This window comes from Penicillium alfredii, assembly GCF_028826965.1.
Source record: "Penicillium alfredii strain IBT 34128 chromosome Unknown utg000004l_segment0_segment0, whole genome shotgun sequence".
NCBI classification, from domain to species: domain Eukaryota; kingdom Fungi; phylum Ascomycota; class Eurotiomycetes; order Eurotiales; family Aspergillaceae; genus Penicillium; species Penicillium alfredii.
Window position 1 is genome coordinate 2,893,410 of NW_026622701.1, and position 22,271 is coordinate 2,915,680.

Genomic DNA, 22,271 nt, shown 5'->3' on the forward strand with positions numbered 1-22,271 from the left:
TATGGAATTGAAAATGTAGGAACTGGGAGCGATGGGAGCGAGTGGAGAGGAGAAGATTGAGTCACCGAAAAAAAGGCGCAGGGCGCTTTTTTGGTGCGGGCCGGGGAAGTCACGCTTCTTGGCGCCGACACCGGGTGATAAGAGATAAGGAGGATTTTATGGTGTGAGGGGAGATTGGATTGCACCGGGCTTCTTTTTATACCTCGATTTCTCTGAAACTGAGGACCAAACTACGCTGCTTTCAACGAGTGGTTTAATATTCTCCCAGCCGAGTACAATATATGGCTGTAGAAAGAAGCAATATATAAATAATTGCGCCCTTGCCTATCATACCTATGCACTCTGCGCATTGAAAAAACCAACCAGCAAAAAAGTAGACCAGTAATGGCATGTTTGTGCTACTCCAGAATCGACTCATCGAATATCCTCGCCTGGTTGACGCCTGCGACCTGAGACCTTCGAAAATCGCCCACTCCGTCATAGTGTTTGGTCTGTTTGCACCCTCGGTTATTCGCGGTGTTCCCCCCGCAATGCGATGGAACGACTTTAAAAGAGCACCACCCCTGCGGCGACGAAAGCCGTAGATGGTTTATTCGCGACCTCTCAGTAATGGCTCTTGCGCGTGCTCCGTTACGGGGTCTCACCCAGATTTCTCGCCGCTTCTACTCGGGAGCACCCTCGCCCGCGGCCAAACTAAACCTGCCGATTGACTACAAATCCACACCGATTTTGCATCACACACCGTCTTCATTATCCGAAATCTCCGAGTTCCCAGCAGCCGCCACGAGCAAACGATTGAATTTCTTTCAGGCTATTAACTCAGCCCTCCGAACTGCTCTATCCACCTCCGATAAGGTCTTGCTCTTCGGCGAAGATGTCGCGTTCGGGGGAGTATTCCGATGCTCGATGGATCTGCAATCCGAGTTCGGGTCAGATCGAGTTTTCAATACCCCTTTGACAGAACAGGGAATCGCTGGGTTTGCCATTGGTGCTGCTGCAGAAGGCATGAAGCCCGTGGCCGAGATCCAATTTGCCGACTATGTCTTCCCTGCATTCGACCAGATCGTGAACGAAGCTGCCAAGTTTCGGTATAGAGAAGGTGGAACGGGGATCAACGCGGGTGGCTTGGTGATTCGAATGCCATGCGGCGCGGTGGGACACGGCGCATTGTATGTTCCCGTGAACTGTCTCCGAGATATTCTTGAAATAACAGGTTCTAATCCCATGACCAACGCAGATACCATTCTCAATCACCTGAATCTCTTTTCGCACACATCCCCGGCCTGCGGGTTGTCATACCCAGATCACCATCTCAAGCTAAAGGGCTGCTTCTTTCATCCATTTTCGACCACAATGATCCCGTCATCTTCATGGAACCCAAGATCCTCTACCGAGCAGCAGTGGAGCACGTCCCGAACGAATATTATACCATTCCCTTGAGCAAAGCCGAGGTCATCAAGCCCGGCAAAGACATCACAATCATCTCGTACGGCCAGCCGCTCTATCTTTGCTCCGCGGCCATCTCCGCCATCGAAAAGACCATGAAAGGGGTGAACGTGGAGCTGATCGATCTTCGCACCATCTACCCCTGGGATCGTCAGGCAGTGCTCGAAAGTGTGCGAAAGACAGGGAGGGCCATTGTGGTGCACGAGAGTATGATCAACTACGGCGTGGGTGCCGAGGTTGCATCAACCATCCAAGAGGGAGCCTTCCTACGTCTCGAGGCCCCTGTCAAGCGGGTTGCAGGATGGAGCACACATACGGGATTGTCATATGAGCAGTTCATTTTGCCTGACGTGGCGAGTAAGTCAATCCCTGATTATCCCCGTAGTTCCCTTTGCGAAGAATTTAACGTTGGTGGTTCATTAAGGGATTTACGACGCGATCAAACAAACCCTTGAATATTGAACCCAAGGATTCATGGAATTGATATTATAGACGAACCTACACCGCGCTGTTCCCAAAGTCTCGCTTCTTCAGAAAGTCCGAAGATAATTTCCAAGGGGCTTGCTCTGGGGAGGACCGATTAATATTCCTTGGTAGAATTTATCTTGCATTTTATAAATTTAGCGGGCTTGTCTTGACACCATTTCTCCCCCTTTCATCTTAGTGGTAGAGGGAAAAAGAATCATTGTCCAAGGGTACAACTGTTACAAAGGAAATAACCTAAAGAAAAATTGTGGCTTGTGGGGTGTCTGCCATAGTCTTTTTCCCCCTCTCGTTCATCTTTGTGGCGATATATATATCCTGGCAGACACCGGACGGCGGTTTTGTGGAGACATGCCTTCAAATACAGTGCATAGATTCTCTCTACCAGCATTCAAAAACTTAGATATCTTGCGACTTGCGATGAGTACTAGGATAAGGCATATTCAACTTCTATTTTCATAAAAAAAAAAAAAAAAAAAGAAAAAGATTCAAAGATTGAAAGACAATCGTCAACGGAGGCCCCGACGCAAGGGAGTTTGCCTCGTCACGGTTGAGCAATAAGTAACTCACGGGATTAACAGAAGCAGCAGTATATTGCAGTGTACAGAATTGAAAGTTCCCTTTCAGCGTTGGACTCGATGGTGAATTGTATAAACGCGATGCTAACTTGGCATGCCGCTAACTACCTGTCGAGTAGTACGCAAAAACACCACGAGACAAAGCATTTTCTCGTTATGGATTGCAACAAACAGTGCGACGATAGGCTCAAGGCGTGCCTTGACTACAATCTACCGCCCGAGTCGAAGGACGTAGGGACGGTTCCGGGCACTTAAGATCGCGTGACAAGACGCTCGCATGACTACTGAGTTTTTGTCAAACTCGTAGCCTGCAAACAGAGTCAGTGAGCGAGAGTCTGAGGAACCCTGCAGTGTGTATGGTGGCCATTGAGTAGTGTATCCGTTGGTCGAAGCGCTGCGGCAAGAACCCACAGCGTAGGTGTTCTTTCCACGCCCGAAAGAAATATCGAAGCTTTGTGGATCTGAGCCAAGGGATTTTTGGGCCGCTACAAGACGACAATGGAGGATCGATTGGTCGGGCGTGTGGGTTATAGGAATATTGGCTCTGTCTGCTCGATGGTAACGCAGAATACAGCAATGAGCATGGGATTTTTGGAGCCTGTCACAACAATGACCAAAGGAAGGCTTACCCTGATCAGGATGCTGCACGGCCGATTGACGTGGGATTTAGTCAAAGGCCGTAGCTGCCAAGAGGCCACTGTACTGAGACGGCAGGGACAAAATCTGTTGCCGGCCCTCGAACAGAAGCAGCAGAGAATTTGAGGAAGTGCCCTTCGCTGTAGGAGTTGCACGTTCGGAGAAAGGGCCCATTTTTGCGACCGTTATGCCCAGATGGAGTGGTTGGATGGTTCAGACGGGACCAAGATCGCCGTCGGCAGTATCAACGGACAAGCACCCGACCGGGGCGATCGTAAATAAAAACCTGTATGTGCCCGTTCAATCAGTATTCTGTACTCGTATCATGAGAAAAAGAGGGTTGCACTTGAAGAAGCAGCCATTGCATCCATCGGAAGACAGGTCCCGACCGAAGATATGCTGTGGTCCGTCCGCGCGACTCGCTCTGTAGTTTCTTCTTCATAACGAAAACTGTCGATCCATGACCCGCCCAAATAAAAACGGGGAATGGCAGTGGAAAGAAAGAAAAAGAAAAGAAATAAGCGAATTATTTCAATGTATCGACAATTAGAAGGAACCCAAAAAAGGTACAGAAATAAAGTTGACGTGCCAAGACGCGGAGAATGACAGATCTGCGCGGCTCCACAAAGCTTGGCAGGGCTGAAGTATCCGACACATTCCGATCAGCGAGTACCACGGGCCATTCAATGTTGATAAATGATATTAAATAATTGCTTTAGCAATTGATTTCATTGAAGCTACTATAATTATCAGAATTGGATACTGTGTGGCACCTCTAGTTGGTTGCCAGATCGAGTCACATCTCGCTTACTGGTGTGATCTGGGGTCATACGGAAAATCAAATCAACGTGGTGGAATCAGTCAAAAGTTAGGCGAGGGGAGAGGCCCCAATTGGATGCGCTGATCTAAGAGGTTTTGATCTGGAAGGCGTTGATTTGGAGAAGAGTGTTGACAACATTCTGTTTTGGGAAGTCTAGGCTAGTCACTTGGAGGATCAAGGGCTTCAATGGGAGGATCAACTTGGACGTAGGCAAACAGGCAGCGATTCGATTAGCGAATCAAGCGAGTCGAAGTGAATCAAATCAACGAGGGTTGCCTAGGCCACCTGACACCTCCCACTAAAAAAGCCCTCTTCCCACCCCCCAAACAACTTTCTTCCTCTTCCAACCGTTCGTTGACTTTTTCCCCCGCTTTCTTTCAGTTCGTTTTACAAACCTCTTTCGAGAGATTTTTCTTTTGTTACCTGAAAGATGGATTTCTGTTCCTTCCTCCTGCGCGTCCTTTGGGACGTTTTCGAAACCCTGTTTTGTCCTAACGTGGACATCGAGGATATGGATGACGATGATCATCCATACCTGTTTTTCGCCCTTGCCCTCGCGGTGGCTTTTGCCATCGACTCCGCTGCCAAGTGGTGGAGTGAGAAGTCCACCCAGAAGGGGTAAGTTTTTCGAGATCCAACCTCACTCACCTATCTCATCTCACATCACATCACCTCACCTTACCCCACCTTGCTTTCTTATACACCAAGCTGACCTGTAACATAGTGGCACGTCGATTCACCTGTCCAATGGGACACTGCCTGCCGGGTTGATCCCGTCTTCCTCCGAGGCACGTTTGCTGGCCGCTCACCGTCAACTGGAAGCCGAGCTCGCCAAGGAGAAGTCCGAGAGGTTGGCCCAGGCCCAAGAGCTCGACAAGACCAAGAAGGATCTCGCCCAATTCCAAGCTTACGCCAAGCACCTGGAGCAGAATGCCAAGCCCAATGGTTGGCATCAAGACGGGGAGCGGCTCTCGAGCGCTCTGCAGTCAGAAGTTGAGCGGAAGAACCGGTTGATCCGGGATTACGCTGTGTCTCTGGAGAAGGCGAAGCAAGAGGCTCGTTCTGCCCGCGCTTGCCACCGAAACTGCCTGCTCGCTGCCCCCAAACCTGCCCAGATCGAGGAATCCGAGCCTTCGCTGCCGGCCCCGCGCGTCGACCAAGAGCTTACCAAAATGCTCCGACAACCGAAATCGCGCGCGATGAGGCGCTGGCAATGGTCGGTACCCTGACGAAGAAGCTGGAAACGGCTAATTCGTCTTGGCTGAAGCACTTCGACGATTATGAGGCTGGCTTTGTTGAACAACACGACGCCAAATCGTCCGAGTGCGATGAGCTCTACAACCGTCTTTCTTCGACCTTTCCACAGGTCGATGCCCTCATGGAAGCCCGCCCCTTTTTGGAGTTCGCCCAGGAACTCGAGGAACAGGCAGTCCGTTACTGCGAGACTACCTTGGCGGAGCGAATGACCTTCATGACTGAAGCTCATGAGGCGCGTATGGCCTCTGCGCTGGCACAGCAGCGCGAGGCCCTCCAGGCAGAAAAGGAAATCGCCCTCCGTGACCTGCGATCCGCTTTGACCGAAGACCACGAGCGCATCGTGGAGGAGGTCAAGGCTAAGGTCACCGAGGATGCCGCCGCCGCGAAGGGTCAGGCCATGATGGGAATGTCCACCGCGCACGCAAAAACCCTTGACCAAATCAAGAGTGATTACGAGCGCGAACACAACCGGATCCTTGTTCAAGTCAAGGAAGAAGCCTACTACGAGCGCAAGCAGGCTCTGGACAATCTCGAGGCGCAGTGGAAACAGGGCCACCGCGAGTCACTCGAGGCTTTGAAGGAGCACTGCGATCGCCAGATGGCCGAGGTTGTGAAGGACAAGGACGCGATCACCCAAGAACTCCACAATTACCGCCAGGAAGTTGCTCAGAACTTTGACAAGGGCGAATGGATCGTCGACGACGGGCTCCCTTCGTATGAGACCATGCGAGTTGAGGAGCTCGAGATCGAGACCAAGGCCCTTCAGAGTCAGAACAAGCACCTGGAGGAACAAGTGGAGGACCTCAAGATTCGCTTGGACGAACAGAAGTTCGAGACTGCGGTCCAGAGTGCCAAGCATGGCAAGTGGAAGCAGCGATTCCGCATAGAGAGTTTTGATAAGGAATGCGTTGAGCAGGAAAAAGAACACGTCGAGGTGTTCCAAAAAATCCTGATCGACGTTATCAAGCAATTCTCCCAAGCGGTGCCGGATCCCCCTGATGAGGTCGCAGTGCTGATGAAGGGGCTCAACTTGGAGTGATCGTGATGACGGTCTGCTGGGCAGTGTCCCATCGGTTCTGAAACCGTGCAGGGCAAGGAGTTTGGCAGTGAGCGGTGTTCCACGCCGGCCAACTCTGCGATCGACCTTGCTTCAGAAGGTGTTGGGTGATGGAGAGACAAGTGAGAGAAACATTCCGACTAACAGTTGGATCTACATCGAAAAGGAACGACATACTTTTTCCAGCCAGGGAAGCGATCCCAGCTTTCGATTTCCGCCTCCGGTCATCAAGCTGGGGCTTTTTGAGACCGAGGGTTGGGTGTGCGGGGTGCCTCAGGCAACCGACGCACGTGGATTTCCGCGCGAAACCCAATTCTTTTTTAGCGTTTCATCTTCTCCCCTCGGACTGTCGTGGCGCTGCCTATTGTTCCCTCATCGCATTCTCCTTGCGTTTGATAGTGCGTTCTCTCTGATTTTGCCTCCCCGATTCCCTCGTGTCTCGACGTCGGCATGGCTTGAATACTACTTCGCTTTGTTCCGCTTTCGCCCGGTGATGAGTTCGCCCTCGAGCCGCCTGTTCGCCGCCCGGCCTGCGATGCTGGGGCTGGCCAAGCTCCTCGTTCTCGCGTTCTCTCACCTACCAATTACGACTGCCGCTCCCGTGTTCTCACCATTTGTTCTTTCCTCGCGGTCAGAATCGCCAACCGGATCTGATGAGCCGAGTTTATGGCTTTACTTGGGAGTGTCGGCTGCCCTCGTTTTGAGTGGAGGAGCATTTGCCGGATTAACGATCGCATTGATGGGCCAGGTGGGTTTGAACCCCGCCTTCGCTGATCCCGAGAAGAAATGAGAAACTAACCATTTCGGCTGCAAATTTTAGGATGAGGTGTACTTGCAAGTGATTCAGACGTCTGGCGAGGGTTCCGAGAAAAGGAACGCCGCCAGTGTCCTGAACCTTCTAAAGCGAGGGAAACATTGGGTTCTCGTCACTCTCCTGCTCAGCAATGTGATCACAAATGAAACATTACCCATCGTGCTGGATCGGACGCTCGGTGGTGGTTGGCCGGCGGTGCTGGGTAGTACGGCCCTGATTGGTATGGCTTGTCCTCCTTTCTATTCCGACCTGGCCCTGAACAATTCCTGACACACCCTTAGTTATCTTTGGCGAAGTCGTCCCCCAATCAATCTGTGTTCGCTACGGTCTTCCCATCGGAGCCTGGATGGCACCCTGTGTGTTGGCTCTGATGTACATTATGTCCCCTGTCGCGTGGCCAGTTGCGAAGCTTCTCGACAAGCTTCTCGGAAAAGACCATGGCACCATCTACAAGAAAGCGGGATTGAAGACGCTAGTCACCCTTCACAAGACGCTGGGGGAGGCCGGAGAGCAATTGAATTCGGACGAAGTCACTATCATTAGTGCCGTCCTGGACCTGAAGGAAAAGTCCGTTGGAAGCATTATGACACCGATGGAGGATGTCTTTACCATGTCCGCCGACACTGTGCTGGACGATAGCACCATGGACCTTATTCTCTCACAAGGGTACTCCCGCATTCCTATTCATGCTCCCGATAACCAGATGAACTTTGTCGGCATGCTTCTCGTCAAAATGCTTATCACATACGATCCCGAGGACTGCAAACGGGTCCGCGATTTTGCCTTGGCCACACTACCCGAAACTCGCCCAGAAACCAGCTGCCTGGATATTGTCAACTTCTTTCAGGAAGGGAAATCCCACATGGTGCTTGTTTCGGAGTATCCAAGTGAAGACCGTGGTGTTCTCGGAGTAGTCACCTTGGAAGATGTTATTGAAGAGTTGATTGGCGAGTATGTTTCCTGGTCAACACCACACCTTGAGCCCCTTGGAATCTTGTCACTGACCATGCATGCTACAGAGAAATCATTGATGAATCCGACGTCTTCGTTGATGTTCATAAAGCCATTCGCCGGATGGCGCCTGCGCCACGAGCTCGCGTCCCAAAGGGCAAGATTGTTGAAGAACCCCCTTGACCGCCCCTGTCACAGAGGGCGAGTTGATTGATGTGGATGGGTCACAACCTTCTTCTACCCCCAGGGATTCTGAAACCATGCGACGACGCAGCTCCGTGGAGGCGCCTCCGCCCCGGTTTCAGCTTCGGAAACAGAACACCGACAATAACTCACCTTCAACTGACGGATGGATTACCCAACGCGGTACCACTGACGAAATTCGCCAGCATCTCAAGCATCTGGGTCCATCGAACTTGGCGAGTCGACCACGACAAACCCGCTATAGCACAGTCAAAATCAAGCGCAGCAACACTTCTCCGTCGCGATCTGCGCAGACAGACTTTGAATCCGGGCAAAGTACATCGGATTCCCAACCCCCTCCTCAAGCTGTCGGTTACCAGGGTGGAATCGGCGCAGGTCTTCTCAACTCCGCTGGAACAGACGCAAAAGATGGCGCGCATGCGCTAAAGGTCGGCTATGGCGCCCTTGCTTCCAATGACAATATCAGCAAGAGCACAACTGCTCAGCAATACAAAGACCTTCCCCAAGTTTCGATCCCTGAAGCTGTTCATGAAGAGCATGAAGACCAACCGCGCTCTGGCTCGACGCGGAAGGCCGGCAGTGTCTCTGGCAGCATCCACTCCACCGATTCTCCGGCTGAGCTCTCCTACCAAAATCCTGTACCGGCTCGCAGTGGGAGTATCACTGAACAAATTGTGGATGTTAATGGCATCCGCAAAGTGGTACTTCACACAAATGGTACAAGCTCCTCTGAGGGCGAAGCTCAAGGTCCTCATCACCTCCGCAAATCCTCTGGCCACTCTGATGGGGTCCTTGTCGGCAATGACTACAAAAAACCCGACCATTCCGACTCTAACCCCTCAAACTCGAAGAAACGTCGCCGCCGCAAGAAGCGCGGCCAGCAATCAAAATCCACCGACGATGGTCCCTCTGAAGACCAGCCTCTCCTACAATGAAATTTCGAGTGACATGCCGTTTACTATGCCCATGAAGAGTCGGCATTCTCTCCCTGGCTTTCCGAGGTTTCTTTTCCACTTTGATCATTTTTCCATAATGATTTCCTCATTGTTTTTGTTTCAATTTGTTAATTTTTATATTCATTTGATGGTGTTTATTCTTGTTTCATTCATTTATCTCTGCGTTGCCTTGGCCCTGCGTCCTCAATATGGACACACCGGCGCGCACGACCTCGTTCTGTTTTCGGCATACTGCACAGCAGTGGGGTCCTGGGGCGAGAATTTCATTGCATTTTTCTTGCCAATTCGAACTTGTAGATTCGTAGACTTGAAGAATCTCGCGGTGACTGCGCTACTTGAGAAACCACTGGAAGGAGGCCTGCTGCTCTATGATGCCCTACGAATGTACTTTGACTACAAAAAAAAAAAAAACGGCTGCTGCGATATGGATGGATGAACCGCTCAGCCGGTGTGGACAGGGTCTACGACTGTTACAATACTACGATGTAGTGGCTCGTAGGACGACAGGAACAAAATTTGAATTTGGGTTTGAAGATAAGGGGACATGAAACACCAAAGCCAGAATACAGAAAATGGCCGTGGAACATGATAACATCAAGACATGGATGGCGATAGTTGGTTTGTTGCCGTGACACAGTCATCAAAAAATGGAAAGAAATTCGTCGTCCATTGGCGTGGCGTATGGCGTCGGAAGCGGGAACGATGAGGCCTCGTTAAAACCGACCAGGTTGGAAAACTCCGCAGAGAAAATGGCCCAGTACGGGAAAAGAGTACCCCATTTGTCGAAGTCGCGTCCAATCGGGGGGGGAGTGCTGCTGGCATCCCACGAAAGTCGATAAGCCGGGGGGCTCTTCAGCCTGAACGTTGACTCGGTTGTCGATAGTCCGGACGCGCTTCTTCAGACGGTTGTCGAACGAAATGGTACCCAAGACGTGGAGGCTGCCTTCTCCAGTAGTGATTGTCGTATATATGCGAAAAGGCGGAACTGAACAATAGACGTGGCAGTTGGAAGCGATCACTGCAGGAGAGGGTCCTGTTGAGAGGGTTAGCATGAAAGAAAATGGAGAAAATAATGACCACCGAAACAGAAAGGACGCATACCCGCCAATGCTTTTGGTGGTTGTTGGCGCGCTGGATGCGGGCAGTGTATCGGTTTTCTTGTCGAAGAGCGCGGGTGCGCTCACGGCGCTCGGAGGTAACAGCAGTGTGCTTCTGGGCCTCGGTGGCACCGATCATGCCTGTGCCGCCATTGCCACGGGAAATGAGAGCGCGGTTGGCATTGCGACCGCGGGGCTTCTCTTCGTCTTCTTGGATCTCTCCGTTTTCAATGGCAAGCTGGCGGGAAACTCGTTCGTCGGCAGACGGATAGTTGTGAAGGTTCTGGCGGTAGTACTTGGCGAGAGAACGGTGGCCGACACTCTTTCCAGACGGGAGGTGCAGTTCGTACTCGTCCTGGTAGATGGCGGGTGCTTTTCGGTGGGAGTCGATTTCGTCGTCGTCCACAGATGAGGCCGAGGTTTCAGTTTCCCATCCCTCGTCGTCGCCCTCCGAGTTGTTCACTTTGACGCCACTGATCTCGGGCGCGGATTCTTCTTCATCGTCGGAGTAGGTGCTGCGGAAATCGTAGTATTGACCAATTTCGATTTGTTCCTCTTCGGCCTCAAAGGCAATCATGCAGTGGCCCTTGTCGCGCATGTGGGTTCGGGCGCCGGGAGCGTTATTGCGAATGGCATGGCAGTAGAGACACTCATTGTTCTCGGTAATCTTGCGATAGAGATAGTGGATGAGGCCATCAAGATCGACCAGGTAATCTCTTTCAGGAATGAACATTCCGTGGTTCTTGGACATATGCTCGACGTTGGTGTGGATATCAGATGAATCGACCCGGCAGAAGAGGCAGCGGGATGCGGAGTATTCGTCCTTGTCGGTAGGCATGTCATTGTTTTCGTCCTCTTCCTCGATGGTGGCAGTTTTGAGGTCATCGGTGACCTTATAGAGGTCGTTTTCATGTGGTTTGTTGACAGGTTCTCCGAAAGAGAAGGTGGAGCTCAACACCGAGGCGTCATCGCCGTCTTTGCTTAGACGGGCCTCACGTTGCTTATGCTTGGAGCTCTTAATGTGGTTCTGGTAAGAGTTTTCGCTGTAGAAGGTCTTTTGGCATGGATCGCAGGTCTTCTCGAAGGATGCCTTGGCAGCTGCTTCGCTGGATGTGGCTTTGGCAGCAAGAACCTTTTCGTTGAAAATTTCGAGGGCGACTGGAGGCAGGGAAGCAACGCGGCGCTTCATGTTGTACAGACTGCAGTATTAGATTAGTTATCGTCCCAGAACTATGGGAGAAACATTAGGCCATAAACCACGTACTGCCAGTCTTTGCGCATATGATCTCTTTGGGCATCGCTGCGGTGGAAGGCAACAAGACAGGTGTTGCAGGTGTAGGGAAGAGAGGAGGCGGATGCAATCTGCCCTGTGGTCGAGGACATGGTCGTCGGTATTTCGCGAGAAACTTTTATGTTCAAAGGTGGGGTCTTCCCTAAGAAAAAGAGGAAGTCGGCTGTGGGATGTGTCGCAGGCGGGGTATGGAAAGGTGTGTTGATAGTCGATTTTTTTTTCTGATAGAGGGGAGGATGAGAAGATGAGAAAGAAGGATAGAGGGGGAGATGAGGAAAAGAAGGTTTGAGAGGGCCGAAAACTAAAAGAGCGTAGGCTGATGAACGAGTCGACCTTGGAACAAAAAAAGTTGACCTGAGGGACGCTTATCGACCAAACCACACAAAATATCTAACTACAGCGCTCAGCCCAATTACGTCAGCCGTGGAGACTGTCCACCGGGATAACCTTTCTCCTGGGTTCCGGAGACTGGCGCCTGAGGCAACGATCACCCCGATGATATCAGGTAAGCTGAGCCTGTGGTGTTCGCATGCATCTTGCAAGGTCAACATTCTGATACTGGCCCCAAACCCCCTTTTTTTCCCGACCCAAATTCGCCCTTCTCTTTCCCGGGAATGGGCCTGAAATTTCCAGCATGACCAGGCTCCGAGGAGCTTCGATGGATTCTCCGGATGTCGCGCGATCTTCCGGAGGCAGTGAACGACATCGATTCTACCGGTCCAAGATTCCGCTGAACGCGCCTGATATCATTGTTCAAAATACCATTGACGTTCCTGATACCGCTCGAGTGCTACCGCTGTATCGAGATGAGCGCAGACGGCGTTTCAACTTGTTGGTACGACGGTGAGTTGCCATCCTGCGCACTTTACCCCAATATTTCCCTCTCTGTCGCCAGCGTCGCTAATCGATGGACTCCTGAGTCAGGTACAAGAATCAACTCCTTTATGGCTGTGAAGATCCTGGATGCCGCACTCCAACTTGCGCCAGTCGTCGCAAACGAACCAGTGAAGGACCGTACCGCCGGTACACAGAACTAAGCGCGCGAACCCTAGCCTGCTACCTTGCCAGCTTGGATGATGCGGAGAGTGGTCTATGCTGCAATACCCCGAAGTCTTCGCCCGAGTTGACGATATATGATTATCATCGAATTTCCTTGCAACGAACTCGTGCGTACCAGGCGCAAGCGGCGGCGGCAAAAACCAACAGCCCTCCGCAGATGGACCAAAACCAGATTGAGAGGAATACCGAGAATGCGTTGGACTCAGTCACCACAGCCGATCCTTTGGCAATGGAAAACGGGGAGACTCGCCACATCGCATCGGCAGACCTGCAACCGAGTGTCCAGGACTTTCAGGAGCTTGATTTCGCTGTCGAGCAGCAACTGAAGGATCCCAAGTCTTTCACACAAAGCCTTTTTGATACAATATCCCTACGCATGGTAGAATGGCTTCCGCTTCGTCGGGCATCGGATCCGTCTCAACCGAAGAATAAGACCGCACCGATTGGCTCTGCAGCGGAACCGTTGAAAAAGGAAAACCGCAATAGCCGGGACTATGCAGTGGTTGAAAGGCCTGAAAGAGGTCATGGTCAGTTCGTACAGTCGAATCAACCAAATCCCCATCCCCGTACGCCATCGTCGCGTACCACAGGCACCAATCACTCCGCGGTAGAACTGAAATTTCAGAACCGCAATGTCAAACGACTGTCAGTCACCGAAGTCGAGCACCGCCGTCAAAACTCACAGCTAAGCTTTGAGGACAAATCACGCCCCGAGTACAAGAACAAGAAGTTGCCAGCTAGCTCTCATCCAACCCCCAATGAGTGCAGCCTGCCTTCTCCGCCAGTCTTGAAACACCGCCCACAAAAGCATCGCGGGAGAACGGCAAATGCGGATAGCGTCTATACGAAAGAGCAACCCAAAAATCAACGCCGCGTTTCTTGGGACGGGGAGAAGATTTTGAACCACGCCGCTGTTGGGGGAAGTCCAATGAAGCAACCTCCTCTGTCTCATCGAGTTTCACTGGATACTGAACCCACGAGGGATTGCAAAATAGTCAAGAGTTCCCTTCGTCCGCCACGAGAGCCGGCCCCGTCGGTACAGACCGTCACCCATCTCACGCCTGAGATAATTGATGGACTAAGCCAGATCATAGTCGAGTCCGAAGAGGAAGCTGAAAGCTGGAAAGAGGAAATCGATCGAATCCAATTTACTGGGAGTTTCGAGAACCCCGATTGGCGATATGCGACTCTTCGCCAACGCGAGGTATTCCCGTTCATTGCCCAAAGTGTCTTTTTTGTGTTCAGCAGCACGAAGGAAATTCTGCATTCTTTTGAAATGGACCGCACATTTTTTGGTCCATCAACGCAAAGCCTGATGGATATTCGTCTGGATATCCCGCGACTGCGCATATCCCTACAACGGCTGTTCACTGTTTGCCCATGGGACATCGCTTTACATAGTCTGTGGGGCGCCTTGGAAAAGTTATTTGCTCCCCCGGAGGATTTCATATCCTCTACTCGGGCCTCGCGTCGTTCATCTCGTAGTTCGACCATGATCGGGCCCGCTGCTTCCCCAGTCGTTCGACGACTGTCTGAATCCGTTCCCGATGAGCATCTGTCGGACGCCGAGGCTGCTCATATTGCTACCATTGCTCTTTTCGTTTTGGTCAGCTCTGTACCCAATCTTGACATAGGTACTTGGCGAAGTATCCTTCAAATGCGTGCCGCGGGCACTGCTGCTGCACCCGCGGATATGTGCAAATTCCCTCCCGAACATGCCCAGCAAGTTGTCGAGGTTACCGACAAGCTCGAACATGAACTGGGCCTTCGCTTGGTTAATCGACTTGTTCGTGCCCTTACTGCGCGTCTTGCTTATCATGAGATATCAAAGGCGCGCCAAGCCTACAATATGGACATACCTAAACAACGACGGCTGAACGTGCTCGACCTTGTGTTGGAAAACCTCAGTCAGCATCACAATTTTGTGGATTCTAGTACTCAAGACACAGAATTTCACTCAGCTGGCCCGGCCTCTCTCATCGTCGAATGGCTCCGTACGCTCTTCTTGCGTGAATGGGACGGCAAACCGGAGATGCCACGCAGCAGCCCCCCGGGGGCGCCGTACAGATCCTTGCTTCAATGTACAAGGAGCGAAACCGGCTCGGCCTTGTTCCTGAAGACTTCCACACCCCCCTTCTCGCAGAGCGGCTGGACCCTCTGGAAACGCCCGTGGCATGGGTGGGTCGCTTATCAAACAACCGAACCATGCATCTACTGTCATACTCGTTTCTGTTTCCTCCGTCATCCCTTGTCATCTACTTCCGTGCCTTGAATTACTCCGCCATGTCCAAATATTACGAGTCTGCCATGACGACCACTAGGCATGTCACCCAGACCGCTTTCGGGGCCATCCACATTGCCGACGATGGCGGACTTCTGGCCCGCATGAAAACCTCCATGTCTACATACCTCGTCCTTGTGGTCCGTCGCGATAATGTTCTCATGGATGCTTTGAATCAGCTATGGCGGCGAGAGAAGCGAGAGTTGATGCGTCCGCTGAAAGTACAGATGGGGATGGACGAAGGAGAAGAGGGGCTGGACCACGGTGGAGTTCAACAGGAATTCTTCCGTGTGCTCATGGCTGAAGCCCTCGATCCCTTCTTCGGCATGTTCACCATGGATACTCGCCATCGTGTGTCTTGGTTCCGCCCTTGTTCCTGGGAGCCTCTTTACAAATTCGAACTCTTGGGTCTTCTGATGTCAATCGCGGTGTACAATGGACTCACCCTCCCGATCAACTTCCCGATGGCGTTCTACCGAAAGCTGCTGGGGCTTAAGGTGAAGCACTTGGACCATATTCGAGACGGATGGCCGGAACTTACACAAGGTCTCGAGGCGCTACTTGGATGGGAAGAGGGCGACGTTGGGGATGTTTTTATGCGGACTTACGAGTTCAGTTTCCAAGGGTTTGGCCGCATCGAGACCATCGACATGCAGAAAGTCGGCCGTGATGCCGTTGGGCCACTCCTCGCTAAGGTGGTTGATCAGGGTCCGATTGAATCTTCCGGTGCCTGGTCCGACGTGTCTCATTATCGTGACCCTGCAGCGGTGAGCCCACCGTCGTCCATGGCGGCCGGGGCAGCCGACGTTACTCCCTCCCATTCTGTCTCAGGAGAAACAGCTAAATCGATGCCGGACTCTTTGTCTCTGCAATCTCCAACACCACCTGCCGACGAGGCCGCCTTCGTGACCAACCACAACCGACAACAATTTGTCAAGGACTATATTTTCTGGCTCACAGATAAATCCATCAGACCACAGTTTGATGCCTTTGCGCGAGGGTTTAGTACATGCCTTGACCGCTCGGCTCTGTCAATCTTCACTCCCGAAGCGTTAAAGACCGTTGTCGAGGGCATTCAGACCATCGACGTGCAAGAGCTCGAGAGCCATGCGCGGTACGAAGGTGGTTTTGGTCCTGACCATCGCGTCATCCGTGACTTCTGGAGTGTTGTACAGCAGTATCCGGCCGAGAAGAGGGCGCAGCTCCTGGAATTCGTCACCGCCAGTGACCGGGTCCCAGTCAATGGGATTTCGAGTATTATGTTCGTGATCCAGAAAAACGGCGTCGGCGATCTGGTCAGTGATACCATCTACTTGTCCATGGGGTTTTGTTTTGTGTTCATCATACTGACAACTGTCTACTTCTAGCGTCTCCCGACTAGTTTGACGTGTTTCGGGCGCTTGCTTCTCCCGGAGTACTCGTCCAAAGAAGCGTTGGCCGAGAAGCTGGACAAGGCACTAGAAAATGCTCGGGGGTTTGGCGTTGCATGAGGGTTCTTAAGGGGTTCTAGGGACTGGACTGGTCTATACGTATCCATTTTCCTGTGCTATAGCACTCTGGCAGGACCAGAGTAGGAAATAAAAATGTTTTTTTTTCTGTATATTTGATATTCAACCTTTCGGCCCGCAACATGCTAGAAGTGTAACCCCGGTCAGACTGCGTGCGGGCCCCGTCTATTGCGTCGAGCCAGTCAGACGGGAGAAATTGCCATGAACTGGCACAGCAGAAATGTGGTTCGCCCTGACATCGCGGGTGTGGCGACGCCCAGGGACTCGGGCTGCTGACGTCCGACCTCGATGACTCTTTTCTGATTTTTTCTTTTGGTCTTTCTTTTTCTGTACGATTTATTGATTCTCTATATTTCATCTTACTGGGGAAAAGGTGTTCGTCTACTGCGCCCTCTACTTCTTATCCTTCGGTACGCCAACTGCCCGCCTTTTTCCCCGCCGCCCCACGTTTCCCCGACCAAAGCCTCCTCGGGGGTCATCCTTCTGCAAGTGTCACTGATAACCCTGCACGCATAGTTCAGATCTGGGGAATTCGTGCTGTTGATCATGCCTCCGATCATCCACTGTGTTCGCCACGCCCAAGTACGTCCATGCATTTCTCTTTCAATATATTCCTGCGGGAATGCCATAGGCTACTCAGACCGGCACTTGATTCCGCAAGCCCCACGCCTCTATTTTCTGTCGAAGAAAAAAAAAACCCCATTCTGATCTTGTCTCTACCAGGGCGTGCACAACCTCACCACCGCCAACCACGTCATCCCAGACCCGCTCCTCACAGACCTCGGCCATGAACAATGCCGCAAGCTGCGCGAGAACTTCCCCCACCACGCCCAGGTTGAGCTGGTGACCGCGTCGCCGCTCCGGCGCACCATCTACACGGCGCTTGAGAGCTTCGAGCCTGTGTTTGAGGTACACCCGGATTTGAAGCTGATCGCCCTGCCCGATGTGCAGGAGACTTCGGACGTGGCGTGCGATACGGGGAGTGAGCCTTCGGCTTTGCGACGGGAGTTTGAGGGGCAGCCGGTTGATTTGGAGCTGGTACAGGAGGGCTGGAATAACAATGTGCGTTTTTGTCTTCTCATGGATCGGATCCTTTCCGTTCATTGTCAGGAGAGTCTGTCTTTCAGTGGTTCTTCTGGGTGGCTAATTCTCCGTGCGACTACAGAAAGATCGCTATGCACCCACCAACAAGGCTCTTAAACTTCGTGCTCGCGCAGCGCGCCGCTGGCTGAAAGCTCGGCCCGAGAAGGAGATTGTCGTAGTGACGCACGGCGGCTTCTTGCACTATTTCACCGAGGACTGGGAAGACAGCAGTCAATACCAGGGTGGGTAACTACTATTCTCTCAATGTAAAGACATTGCCAGGCTAAGTTCTTTTTTTCATACTTGCAGGCACCGGCTGGACCAACACCGAATACCGCACTTTTGAATTCTCGGACGAGGTCCACAAGGACGATCTGGAAGGCTTTGAGCTGGACGACGACAATGCCTCGCTCGTTGAGACCATCGAGTCACGACACCGCCGCGGCAAGGACGGGCCCACCCCGAACCGCGAGCAGCAGAGATCGCTGTACAAACTCGGCACCCAGGGCTGGGATGATCAGGGCTTGCAGCTCAGCACGGCGGACCGCGAGGCCGCCAAGGTGCCGGCCGGCAAGGAGGTCGAGGGTGTGCGGGTATGAGACGGGTCTTTGACGGACATTGCCATTGTGTCCTTGTTTTTTGGTTTGTCGCATGTCTCGACCGGGCTATACAGATAGAACATCGAGATAGATAGACTCGTTGGATGCAAATAAATGATTTTAAAACGGCTCAAGGCACCTGGGGCTTTGTTTTCTCTTTGTCTGGTCTGCCAGATGTGAACAAGGGCTATTGTCCACCACTGTCCCTTGCTGTTTCAGGGCTGGAAATAGAACAAAAATGGACCCTCCCTGTCTTTGAGGGACCCGTGTTAACTTAGCAGGTGGATATATCGAAGGCTTTGAGTCTTTTTGTCTCTCGTGTACAATTTCCATTCACTCGTCTCGAAATCGAACCAGACTGTGACAGCCTTCGACCGGGGTCTTGACAAAGGGCTTGTGCAAAAACTGTAAACATCGTAGCTTTCTTTCCTGGGGTCTCTGAAGAATATAAAGACCACCTCGATACCCTCGTCCAGTAGACATCATCCAGCTCAGTTCGATTCAATCCGAGCCTGTATATCATTCCTCACGACTTAAGATATTGCATGGCATTGTCTTCTGAGATTAAGCACACTAGCTCTGGCTGAGTACCCTAGCTTTTCATCAGCAAAAGTATCGAGCTAACAGTGCACCCAGGACTGTCATCCATACAAACCATCGACCTCGCGGAGATCTATATATCAGTTGTTGTACACTGGCGCCAAGTCGGCTGGGCCGCCTTCCCTGGGCTAACTACTACTAACGACTGCTTTGCTAGGGCTAGTTTATCGACAGAGACAGATCCTGCCACGGGGCTATACACGAATAATTAGATGAGCTCTTTGATCATCTCCCCTCTATGACTATCTCAGAGTTCTACTAACGACATTCTAGGTGCATCGAGGTTCTTTCTCTGCCGAAGCCCACTGCTCAGGTAGGTCTTTGTCTCAGTCCTCGGTTGAACTAATGGAAACAGCAAGATTGGAGCGGTTGCATAAAAAGCCCACATCCAGAAGATATATTTGCCCTTTAACAGAGCTTTAACAACGGGACGACCATGCTTGGTCTACGGTAAGTGACCCTTCACTCTGTCGAATGCCAATGGGAGCCAGGACACGGTTTCGCAGCAACCATTTCCATGGAAAGTCTCGTCGCGCACCCAGGTACGTCAACCCGTCCCAATGGTCTTGCTGATTCCGCAAATTCGCAGATCGATTGCCCCGCAATCAATCGAAGACTGACCGGACAATTGTGCCATCGCTTGGCAGAGGCGTGGCCAGGAAAAGCCGAGTGGAGGATGGTGGCTTATGATCTCCTCAGAATTGGTGAGTGGTCCATTCCCCATGCAAGAAATCATTCAATCCATCCAAACTTCATGCTGACTGCCGGTGATATGCAGGGTGATCGCCTTTTCCTCCGACGTGACTAGATATAAGTTATTCAGACGGACCGTTCGGGGATTTTCCAGCCAGATATAAGTAGAAATAAGTTAAGTAGACAAGCAGCGGGGAGCTCACCGAGCTTGCGCGGCTGGGACGCGCAGACAGGCAGCGAGATTCCCGGGTTCCTGGTGGAATGGAGATGCCTTGAACTGGGGGGGTTGGAGGTATTTTGGCGGGGAATCCTGGTGCCTTAGCGAGTCGGAATAATAATAAGCAAACTAGTTTATTCTGAAGGCCTTGCAATCTCGGAATAGCTCTGACAGTCTGCAGGAGCAAGGACGGGGGCAGAACGAGTGCACGATTAAGACGGGCGGCTTCACTATTTTTAGGCGCCGATCACCGCGTGGCGCAGACCTCAGGCCATCGCCGATGCTTTTCTGATTTTCGTGTTTCTTATAAAACCGCCATTCCACGGAACCATTTCTTGTGCCTGAAAGCTCTGGGAGTATTTCTCACTGGGCCGTGGAAAAAAAAAAAAAAAACACCAAAATGATCGATGAGAATTTGCCCAGTAAGGATATATGCCCGTCCCCTGTCCCCTACGTCATCGTCCCTGCTTCGAGTCTTTGCACTTTCACAACGCGACAGCTTACTGACTCGTGTCCAGCGTTCTTTTTGAAGAACACCTCGCAGTCGCAGCAACAACCTACCATCTACCAACGCCACCATGGCAACGACCCCGAGCCCGCGTACTCGCTGCGCTACCTCGACCCCGACGCCCCGACCTCACAGAACCGCTACGGCGTCGCCCTATACGACCCCTACGTGACGGGCGTGGTGTACGGCGAGGTTGCCGTAATTCCAGAATGGACCCAGCCCAGCTTGTCGGCCGACTCGATTCGTGCCAACGGCGGCGCAGCACCCCCGCCTGAACCTATCCTCCCCACGCAGTTTACCATCCAGTTGTATAATCCGGACCAGCAGATCGTTGTGCGGCACAAGCCCAAAACGTGGAATACTCCAGCACGCTGGGAATTTGAGATGCCGCAAAACACCTTTCGCGTTCCATCGGCCTCGACCCTCGACCGCACCCAGAGCGACCCCGCCGCGGCGGACATCACGCCCAAGTTGCGGTTCAGCTGGCGCAAGGATGGCAAGCTCTCAAAGGATCTGTCGTGTCTCTTGCATGGAAAGTCTTCTACGATCCCAGACACACGCACGAAGAGTCGCGAGCCTGATATTACCGTCGCCCTATTCCAGGGCCTGCGCGAGCTCACCCTCTACGAACCCAATATGTACCGTGTTGAGATGGAGGACTTTAAGGGTCTCGAGGTCGCTCTACTGCTTGCAGCCGTTGCTATTCGAGATATCTTCTTTGGTCCAGCCAAAGAGGCCTTCCATATCTCTGCGAGCGGACCCTCCCCGACCAGTAGTAAACCACCTGCCAGCGCCGGCGCTACGCCGATGAACAGCAGACCTGGCAATAGCCCCCAGCCCCAAAAAGCGCCTGTGGCTTCGGGAGCTGCATTAAGTAACGGCAACCCATCGCCGCCCCGCCTCAGTATTCCATTTGCCGGGACCCCGGCGCCAGAGGAGCGCCGACGACAAGACGAGCGCGCGAAACGTGAAGAAGAGCGACGGACACAAGAGCTCCTCGCGGCGGAAGAAAAATCACGGCGCCGCCGCGAAGCCGAGGTCGAACAGGAAACCAAGCGCCTGCAGCAGATCTACGGCAGAGAAGAGCAGCAAGCGCGCGCGCAGCGTCCCAACCCGGCGTCATCCCTTCGACCAAATCTCCCGCCCCGACACAGCGGACCCTCTCGTCCATACGGCCACCAGCACACCCAGTCTGCCGTCCATCTCCCGCCTCAAAAACAGCAGTCCCCGCGTCCGCCACACCTCTCTCGCCCGGTCCCCACCTTCGGAAACAGCCCCTACCTCAACCCCTCCGCCGCCGTGGACCCGCGTGCTCAATCCACCGCGCAGCTTATGCAGCCTCGTCCGCAGTCTACTGTCGGGTTTTCTCCCCAGCCTACCAGTACCGGTGCCCTCCAGCCGGGATCTCGGCCCACTGCCCAGGTGCAGCCGAAGAAGAGCAGTTTCTTTGGGTTCCGTCGAAGCAAAGAGGAGAGCAATGCCACCAAGCTGGAGAAAAAGCGTAGTTCTATGTTTTGATTTTCTTTTTCTGTTCTTCTCTTGTTGGGCTCTGGCTCTGCGATACCCTGGTGCATCGGTGTTTATCCTATCTCATAGCGTCTTCTTCTCGGATATGATTATCATGATTTCCCTTCATCTTTCCGAAAAATGCTTTTCTCTCTGCCAGGAAAGCACAGTCAAGATGACGCTTCCTCCAAGAACAAATAAACTAAATGCAGAATGCATACCAAATGACCAGTGGAAAGGTGGTTTGCATAGTTAAGAGTCAGAAGACACCGAGTATTTACACGTTGGGGAGAAGCGTGGTTGGCTTCATCAGATTAAGACATACGTGGATGGATAATGCACGAAGAAAAGCTCGCTCTTGCCGGAGCCAAGCACACTCTGATGACACGTACAAATTTGAGAGCTCGATGTCCTCCACTAGGGAATTAGCATCGAGGTGGGTCGACAGTCGTATCAAGCATGATTCAATTAGCTCGGAAGGTCATTTGAGCATTAAAGCTCTGAATGGTTTTAGATCAGATGGAATCGTTTGATTTCTTCTCTACTCGCATACAACATGATCAGGCATAGACAGGAGGCGGTACTGGCTGAAACCTCATAAGATACCTATAGATCTAGAAGTGACTG

The 22,271-nt window shown here is 52.3% G+C and overlaps 8 protein-coding genes across 8 annotated transcripts; 7 read left to right on the forward strand and 1 right to left on the reverse strand.

Annotated features, from left to right (window-relative positions):
* Positions 1 to 609: 609 nt before the first annotated feature.
* Positions 610 to 1,908, forward strand: NUU61_002736 (uncharacterized protein; the record flags this gene model as incomplete). Its single annotated transcript, XM_056653318.1, has 3 exons — positions 610 to 1,169; positions 1,238 to 1,803; positions 1,871 to 1,908. The coding sequence occupies 3 exons, from the start codon at positions 610 to 612 to the stop codon at positions 1,906 to 1,908; spliced, it is 1,164 nt and encodes a 387-aa protein (XP_056514385.1).
* Positions 1,909 to 4,393: 2,485 nt separating this feature from the next.
* On the forward strand, positions 4,394 to 6,259 carry NUU61_002737 (uncharacterized protein; the record flags this gene model as incomplete). The annotated part of the gene is made up of 3 exons (XM_056653319.1): positions 4,394 to 4,581; positions 4,688 to 5,114; positions 5,168 to 6,259. The coding sequence occupies 3 exons, from the start codon at positions 4,394 to 4,396 to the stop codon at positions 6,257 to 6,259; spliced, it is 1,707 nt and encodes a 568-aa protein (XP_056514386.1).
* Positions 6,260 to 6,770: 511 nt separating this feature from the next.
* NUU61_002738 (uncharacterized protein) lies at positions 6,771 to 8,225 on the forward strand (the record flags this gene model as incomplete). The annotated part of the gene is made up of 4 exons (XM_056653320.1): positions 6,771 to 7,025; positions 7,098 to 7,311; positions 7,373 to 8,042; positions 8,111 to 8,225. 4 exons carry the CDS (start codon positions 6,771 to 6,773, stop codon positions 8,223 to 8,225), a joined length of 1,254 nt encoding a protein of 417 aa, XP_056514387.1.
* A 77-nt stretch (positions 8,226 to 8,302) lies between these two features.
* On the forward strand, positions 8,303 to 9,181 carry NUU61_002739 (uncharacterized protein; the record flags this gene model as incomplete). The annotated part of the gene is made up of 1 exon (XM_056653321.1): positions 8,303 to 9,181. One exon carries the CDS (start codon positions 8,303 to 8,305, stop codon positions 9,179 to 9,181), a length of 879 nt encoding a protein of 292 aa, XP_056514388.1.
* Positions 9,182 to 10,217: 1,036 nt separating this feature from the next.
* NUU61_002740 (putative C2H2 finger domain protein) lies at positions 10,218 to 11,682 on the reverse strand (the record flags this gene model as incomplete). The annotated part of the gene is made up of 3 exons (XM_056653322.1): positions 10,218 to 10,235; positions 10,304 to 11,498; positions 11,564 to 11,682. The coding sequence occupies 3 exons, from the start codon at positions 11,680 to 11,682 to the stop codon at positions 10,218 to 10,220; spliced, it is 1,332 nt and encodes a 443-aa protein (XP_056514389.1).
* A 542-nt stretch (positions 11,683 to 12,224) lies between these two features.
* Positions 12,225 to 16,420, forward strand: NUU61_002741 (HECT domain protein; the record flags this gene model as incomplete). The annotated part of the gene is made up of 4 exons (XM_056653323.1): positions 12,225 to 12,433; positions 12,515 to 14,643; positions 14,682 to 16,225; positions 16,298 to 16,420. The coding sequence occupies 4 exons, from the start codon at positions 12,225 to 12,227 to the stop codon at positions 16,418 to 16,420; spliced, it is 4,005 nt and encodes a 1,334-aa protein (XP_056514390.1).
* A 564-nt stretch (positions 16,421 to 16,984) lies between these two features.
* Positions 16,985 to 18,120, forward strand: NUU61_002742 (uncharacterized protein; the record flags this gene model as incomplete). Its single annotated transcript, XM_056653324.1, has 4 exons — positions 16,985 to 17,020; positions 17,162 to 17,500; positions 17,604 to 17,763; positions 17,831 to 18,120. The coding sequence occupies 4 exons, from the start codon at positions 16,985 to 16,987 to the stop codon at positions 18,118 to 18,120; spliced, it is 825 nt and encodes a 274-aa protein (XP_056514391.1).
* Positions 18,121 to 20,030: 1,910 nt separating this feature from the next.
* Positions 20,031 to 21,656, forward strand: NUU61_002743 (uncharacterized protein; the record flags this gene model as incomplete). Its single annotated transcript, XM_056653325.1, has 1 exon — positions 20,031 to 21,656. The coding sequence occupies one exon, from the start codon at positions 20,031 to 20,033 to the stop codon at positions 21,654 to 21,656; it is 1,626 nt and encodes a 541-aa protein (XP_056514392.1).
* Between the last annotated feature and the right edge of the window lie 615 nt (positions 21,657 to 22,271).